Source organism: Sinocyclocheilus rhinocerous, unplaced genomic scaffold, assembly GCF_001515625.1.
Source record: "Sinocyclocheilus rhinocerous isolate Xijiao unplaced genomic scaffold, SAMN03320098_v1.1 scaffold1222, whole genome shotgun sequence".
NCBI lineage: Eukaryota > Metazoa > Chordata > Actinopteri > Cypriniformes > Cyprinidae > Sinocyclocheilus > Sinocyclocheilus rhinocerous.
In genome coordinates, this window is record NW_015640234.1 from 585438 (window position 1) to 593517 (window position 8080).

Genomic DNA, 8080 nt, shown 5'->3' on the forward strand with positions numbered 1-8080 from the left:
AGTAAACAAATACATACAGCCAAAAATGCAACAAAAACTCATACAATTTACAATATAAAAGATAAAGAAAATGTAATGAACTCCATACAGGAGTAATATGGTCTCATTTTCAATTGGAGAAAGAAGATCACCAGCCAATACTTCACATTGGCCAAATAGTTATACAAAGACTCAAGAGAAGATTGCTCCCCAATTAAAATTACCATTGAAAACAATTTATGTTTACTCCTGCTACTGTAGCTCTAACTTCCTTTTTACTTAGGAAACTCATTGGAATAATTTCCGCTAGTTTCTTTTGTCAGATGACTGGCGTTTTGATGAGCCTGTGTATTTTTATTCCCCTTTTCTTTGGTTTTGTTTTTTAAACTGTCACCCTGGTTGTATAAAAGTCAGTGTGTGGTAGAGTGACTGATGGAGACAGACGTGGATAAAATTGATGGGCAGGCCTCTGTACTCAGCCAAGCAAACCCTCTTTATGACAACACCATGAAGCTCTATGAGGCCGACTGCTACGACTTCCAGCACAGTGGTAAGACAAAATGACATTATATACATAAAAATGTTTTAAAATTGTAGTCTAAATATAAGTCCAATATACAAATTACTTAACATAAAATCAAATCTCTGTTTAAAAATGACTAAATGAAATAAAAATTAAAGTAACTTATTACACAGATTTCTGGAATTTTTCGTTCAGATCAGTTGTGACATTCCGCAGTCTGATATTTCCTAATGTTGACTGTCATCTGTGTCAATACGGCATATCAGTCTGCTCATCCAAGTAACTTAAACCTTACACTTTTTTGAAGTTTAAGCCAGAGTTCTGCATTGCAGTATAAGTGTTTGTACTGTATGTGTGTTATAGAGCTAAAGACTAAGAAACCAGCGAAAAACGGTTACTGTATTCCTGTTCTCATACTGCTTTCCCTGCTGCTGATTGGACTGAATTGTGTGCTGGCCTATAAAGGTGAGATGTACCAGAGATAAAGCCACATTTAAAAATTTCTGTAGAATAGATACAACTTATCAAACCAAGTTACATTTATTTAAAAAATAATACAAACTTGCTTTACAAGCAAGTTTTAGATTTTAAATTATAAAAGTATAGTTCCAAGTTTGGAACAACATGAGGGTTAGTAAATGATAACAAGATTTTAATTTTGGGGTGAACTATCCCTTTAATGTGATTCTCTACACCTGTGCTTCTGGTTGATTTCTGTTGTTCCATGATTAAATCTGCTTTTTGCTTATGATGTCTATTGTATGTATAGTTTTCACTCTGGAGGCTTTGGTTTACACTCACTGTACATCAGTTGATGCCAGAACAGAGGAACTCAAGTCTGCTGAGGTACTCAATCTGGGCAGCTCCAAATCCGATGAGGTACATCCACACACATACATCCATGATACAAACACATGCACAAATATATGCAGAGAAAGGCATGTTTTGAGAGAGCTGAAGGTTCTCTGTGTGTGTCAAACAGGAGTGTCTCTCCGATCTGTGTGGGAACGATGGGACTTTAGAGAAACTAAGGACTCAACTAAACCAGCTCAACATTAGTGCAGAGAGAGGTACACACACACACATTGGGCTTGCATGTTTTATGGGGACATTGATTTTTATACACATGTACAAACTGTATTTTCTGTCCCCTTACCTGAATCCTACCCCTAAACCTGCCCCTCACACAATACTTTCTGCATTTTTACACTTTCAAACAACTTCATTCTGTATGAGTTATAAACTGTTTTCCTCGTGGGTACCCAAAAAAAATGTCCCCACAAGGTCCAAATTTACTGGTATTAATTAAATTAAATTAAATTCAAGTTTATTTGTATAGCGCTTTTCACGATACAAATCGTTGCAAAGCAACTTTACAGCAAATTAAGTTTCTACAATATTTAGTGGTAGCTTATCAGTGGTGACTGTCAGTTAATGTACATATATATGAAATGTACGGAAAAATCAATTAAAGACGTAATCAAACAGACGATGAACACTATTAACAACAATTATTATATGATCATTTTTAACACACTCTGTTAGCTTAGGTAATTTAGAAGTTTCATCTGGTCTTGTTGAGATATATAGTTGAGTATCATCAGCATAACAGTGGAAACTAATCCTGTATTTTCTAATAATATTACCAAGGGGCAACATGTATATCGAAAATAGCAGATGACCTAAGACAGATCCTTGTGGCACTCCATATTTTACTGGTGATAATTGAGATGACTCCCCATTTAAATTAACAATTTAACTATTGACAACAATAGTTTAATAGTTTTAATGTGCTGTTAACTATTAAAACAAGGTATTACTATCTTTGTCCCCATAACACAGGGAATACCAGGTACACACACACACACACACATCCTAGATATATTGATCAGGTACTATTTTGAGAATTTGCCATGATTTCAATTAGTAAAGGGGTCATGAATTGCATTTTCAGATCTTTACATTATGTGTCTGGAAGAATGTGTCTAAAATCTCTGTATAGAGATCTAAAACTATTATTATAACTTGTTGTTGGACTGCTGTAATTAACATTTTAAAAATGGCAACATTGAGAATAACTGGGAAATTAGGTGTGAATGTCCATTTTGATTTTCCATTTCATGACTCCTTTAAAACATTTACTCAGGAGTCACCATAGGTATGTCTCACAGAATTGAGATCACTATTTTTTTGTTGTTGTTTATATTTTATAGCTGTGGTTTGCCTGCCTGGTCCACCTGGCAGACCTGGATTGCAAGGTAACTACTTCCATGCCTTGCAAAAATTGTCAGTCAGTCACCCCCAACCTCTCTCTCTCTCTCTCTCTCTCTTGCTCTCATTTAATGATAGTAACATCAGAAGAATGCTATATTTATATTATAACTAATAATAGTGATATTCAAAATGTATTTGTCCAATACTTGTCTGCATGAGGCCTCCAGGTCATGGCACCAATCATACTCGCACCATGGCAAACTAATCGCTAACATGTCTTTCGAGGGCAGAGGAGGGAGGTTTATCTGCACAACTCTTCGCTGTCCACCATTACATTAATAATTGTGCTCTGCACTACTTCATTAATTCCAACGGGAAAGCAAACATCTGCGAGGAATCCCAAATCACTAAGATCCTGTCCCCAGTTTAAAGAGCAGGAGCAGCAGAGCTCAGTGACGAGAATAGAGTCAATCACTTTTCCCGTTCCTTCACAATCTATGTGTTTTCAGCTCTCCCTGCTGGTCAAAACAGACATCAACACTGAACTAAATCTGTAATTTGACCTTTGGTGTCTTAGATCCTTTATCCCAACGGATGTGTGTGAATAGTATTTTTGACATTTTGATGTCAGTATTTATACTATAGTTGTGTACTGTATCAGGTCCTCCTGGAATACCAGGGATACTGGGACAGAAAGGAGACACTGGCTTACCAGGTTAGTGTATTCTAATGCATCTCTATGAATTTGAATGGGTGTAGTATTGTGCTCTGTGATAATTTTCCATCAATTTTAATGTGCTGTATTGGCTTGGCAAATAATTGTAAGTAAGTGCTAGAAATGCTAAAGCATACATTGCTTTGTTGCATGCAAGGAAAATAGTGCAAAAAATATATAAATTGAAAATATGAAATTTCTCTCTTTTAGGTCAGGTAGGTGAGCCTGGAGCTCCAGGAGAAAAAGGACAGAAAGGAGACCAAGGACTAGCAGGTGAAAGGGGCCCGGCTGGCATGACGGGTCCACCTGGTAATCGCCTTCTCACATTCACACAACTCTCACACCATTAGGAACAGTATAATAGATCCATATCTCTCTATGACTGTTACTTCTGTTTCCAGGTATTCGGGGCTTGAAGGGGGAAACAGGAGCAAGAGGAATAAAAGGTGCTTGTTTATGATGATCAAAGGCCACCAGAATAATTCATACCGTAATAAAACAGAAAATATGTGTTGTGGAAATGCCTTGTTTTACTATTGCTTTAATGAAAACCTGTATGGTATTTTCTCTGTGCACACAAGGTTTACCTGGGCCTGATGGTCGTCGAGGTGCAGATGGACATACTGGTCTCCCAGGATTACCAGGGCCCCGTGGACCACCAGGTATTTTTGAAAGATAAATCTAAATGATTCAATAGCTTGTCTAGAGGAGTGAGTGGTTGCAAGGTTAATTATTGGCCCACGTCAAAAGAACCAACTCAAATGTTTATGACATTCTAATAACAAGACCTTATTTTTTGTGTCTGTCTTATTGTCCACCAGGAAAACTGTATGTTTAATCCACACCTCTCCTCAAGAAGCCTCAGTATTTTGGTTGCCTTATTCTTTTTAGCCTGAACAAAACTAATAGTGATGCTTGCCTTAATAAATACCACTAATAATAAACCTTTGTCAGTGCAACACTTGTGTTCTATGTTTGACACTGGTTGACACCTTGTAGTTGAACATTTTCATCTATAATCTTCATGATGTATACACTCAAAATCTCTCTTCCTCAGGTCTTCACGGAGACCCAGGTGCCAATGGTGAGCGAGGAGATCAGGGACCTTCAGGTCTTAGTGGTAAGAAAGCCCAGATCATTACCCAGTTTGTCCTCATTTGCCATTGTGTCAAACAAACCTTTCTCTGTTAAGGTTATTAATATAGCCAGTCTTATGACTATTAGCATAAAATATGGTATACTTCAGTTTATCTTAAATAGCTGATACCACAATTTTGGATAAAGCTCATTCATATAACTGTATAGTAGTTTCACTCCTGAATCTATTATACAGAAAACACAAAAGTAATCAGCAAAACATATGTGTAGACATTGGAATCAGATTTTCAAGTATAATTAGTCTTTCCAATGATAATAAATACAAATTTCTTGAGATTTGATTTAAGAGATTTGATGCCACTAACCTGGCAAGCTTCAGCAAATACAGAGATTAGTTCTTCTTCACAAGTGTTCATTGTATTTTCCTGGTACCTTTGTTTTGCAGTGGTGTAGAATGGGGTACCCTTACTCCATACAGTTTGATAATTCCTGATTCATTCGTGCCCTAACCTGTAGTTGATTGATCTTTTAGGGCCTCCTGGTCTGGTGGGACCTCCTGGTCTGCAAGGACAACCTGGAGAAAAAGGCTCACCTGGACCAAAGGGAGACACTGGCGTTGGCCTTCCAGGTACTGAAGGAGTGCTAAGGACACATGCACATAAGAGTGATATATGGCATTATGCCAAATATTTATGGGCAAATAATTGTTTTCAGGGCACCCAGGACAACAGGGACTAAATGGAAGTCAAGGATTGCCAGGTAAATTTAAAAACAAACACGTGAACAGATTATAAACATTGAGTTTATATCATATAGCTGTCATCTGAGTATGATGTTGTATGTAGGTGTCCCTGGACTTCGAGGTCCGAATGGAGAAAAGGGCAGTAAAGGTGATCAGGGTGAGTTTGTTAAAAATTATTGACAAGAAATCAACATCCAACTCCGTATATTTCTTGAATTTCTTTCATCTTATCCTTTTGTCTGTCTTCTAGGGCTAATGGGAGCTCAAGGTATGTTTTGGCACATTTTGGGCATATCTATAATTTCACTGAATGCGCAGTATCTGTGTGTTTATTAACCTGTTTTGTGAGTAAATTGATTGTATCTAAATGTATGATGGTCTTAAACAGGTCCTAAGGGACAGAAGGGTGATGTAGGACCCCCGGGTGCGAGGGGTAGCGCCCCTGGTAATTTTCGTAAATACTTATGCATCTCTGTGCACTACTGTGTGTCACTGTTAACGTCTATTCAATCAAATAATTCCAATACAAAGATTCTTGTTTTGTTTTTGGAGATTCTACTTAAATAACAGCAAAGTAACAGCCACTTTAGCATGGCATGTCAATGCCTAAACATGTAACTAACAAAACAGGTATATTGGCTTGTACTACAGCCAACCACAACCACAAGCACAATCACATAAACTATTGCAGCATTTCAACATTTGGATTAATGGAGGCAGTCCAGTAGTGTGTCTCATATATGTGCATTTGTCATTAGCTGTAGTTCGTTTAGTGGGAAGTTCCAACCGAGGAAGAGTCGAGGTGTTTCATGAGAATGTCTGGGGAACTGTGTGTGATGACAGCTTTGACTCCGTGGATGCTTTGGTGGTGTGCAAGATGTTGGGTTTCCAGAGGGCCACTCAGGTTTTCACGGACGGTGCAGGTGATGTATCCGTCTATGGTTAAGAATTTTTGGTTAATGGTTCAGGGGTATACAGGCTATGGTTTCCAAAATCCTCTCACAATGGTCTGCTGTGTATCTGCTGCAGGAACTGGAAGCATCTTGCTGGACGAGGTGAGATGTACCGGAAATGAGAAGAGCATTTTTGACTGTGCACATGCAGGAATGGGAGTTAATAACTGTAACCACAGTGAGGATGTCGGAGTTAGCTGTGCTTGAATAAAAAGAAGAAAACTTCTCACACCAAGAACTAATTTTTGCTCCTTGACTTTTAATCAACTGGTGTTTTTTGTAATTTTTAGTGGACGTATAAAGTCACTCTTCACACATATGCAGTTCATCAAATTATCTATTTTCCACTAATGTTTGAAAGAGTTGTATCATGTGAAACCAAACTTCTTTTTGTCAAATGTTACGCTTGGAAAGTTTGCATGGTGTCACTGAGGCAGCAACATTCATGCATTTCCGAGTGGGACTTTTGTGTGCAAGTATTTTTGGTCTAACATGAATGTATAAACACCACAACAAACTCATCCATGTACACTATCCTAAAACTGTCCTAACTCTTAACACTTACACACACAGAAAAAAAATAAAGAGCTTTAGATGAGAGTCTTGTTTTGGTTTCTGTACACTCAACACTCTATGGCTGTCTCACAATCCTTCTTTAACTCGCACTGTCTTGCATTTTGGATCTAAGAGACACTAATCAACAATTATCATTCAGAGGGCATCTCTGCTCCTGTTCTCCTCTCCAGGGACCTCCTCTCTCCAGTCCTTCCCTTCTCTCTCTGTGTCTGTCTAGCCCCTCATTAGCTGTGGGACCCTGTGTAAAGGAAGGGTGAGCTTGGGAGGGAGGTCTTCTGAAGGGGTAAGAGGCCACACTAATAAATAAATGATGCAGTCAGTGACGGTAATAATAATGAGAGAGGAACAGATACTTTAGCATTTATAAAGAGCTGCAGTCCACTGGGAGCAAGATACTTATTAGTTTAACTGGGAGTCTTTTACTCAAGGCTCTTTAAAACTAAACCCGAATCTGAATCTGATCAACACTAGAGTGTATTACTTACAGACAATAATTCCTAGTCCAGCCATTTGCAAAAACAAATGTGACCCTGGACCACAAAACCAGTCTTAAGCCGCTGGGTTATATTTTTAGCAATAGCCAAAAATACATTGTATGGGTCAAAATTATCGATTTTTCTTTTATGCCAAAAATCATTAGGATATTAAGTAAAGATCATGTTCCATGAATATATTTTGTAAATTTCCTACCGTAAATATATCAAAACTTAATTTTTGATTAGTATTATGCATTGCTAAGAACTTCTTTTAGACAACTTCAATATTTTCTCAGTATTTTGAGCACGCGCAGATAATTAACACGGCCAGTCCATCATCAGTAATTACACCATCTATCCAACCAGCACAAGAGAGAACCCCTATAAATAATCAAAGCAGCCTTACCTTCATTATCTCTAGTCTTTCAGCATTCAGTTCACTCCTTTTGCCTTTTTACCACAGACCCAATTTCCTGTCCAACGAAAAGACCTACACGGGGGATTTTTCAGATCCTCCGCTGCAATTTGCCGGCCCCATGATCATTCCTTCTCCGCCAGACACGGCCGCCGAGCACCAGGCTTCATCGCGGCCGCTGCTCTTCTCGACCAGCCACACACTCTGGCCAATAGACAGTGCAAAGCCCCGAGTTCGCCTCGCTTGACACCACCATAGTCCTGCACAAGACCTGGCTCTCCTCGAGCCCCAGATCTCACCGCAGCAAAGCCTCACTCACTTCCCGCTGCGGCTCAGCCTTTCACCGCGGCTCTTCCGGCCGCAGCGTCGTATGCAGTCGGGCCTCCAGC

At 38.8% G+C, this 8080-nt stretch overlaps 1 protein-coding gene across 1 annotated transcript; it reads left to right on the forward strand.

Annotated features, from left to right (window-relative positions):
• Nucleotides 1-391: 391 nt before the first annotated feature.
• LOC107752582 (macrophage receptor MARCO-like) lies at nt 392-6693 on the forward strand. Its single transcript, XM_016568590.1, has 17 exons — nt 392-529; nt 866-967; nt 1272-1381; nt 1485-1572; nt 2716-2760; nt 3378-3431; nt 3642-3740; nt 3833-3877; nt 4013-4093; nt 4489-4551; nt 5062-5157; nt 5244-5288; nt 5375-5428; nt 5522-5539; nt 5660-5716; nt 6030-6194; nt 6301-6693. Exons 1-17 carry the CDS (start codon nt 412-414, stop codon nt 6429-6431), a joined length of 1371 nt encoding a protein of 456 aa, XP_016424076.1. The 5' UTR covers nt 392-411; the 3' UTR covers nt 6432-6693.
• Nucleotides 6694-8080: the final 1387 nt, after the last annotated feature.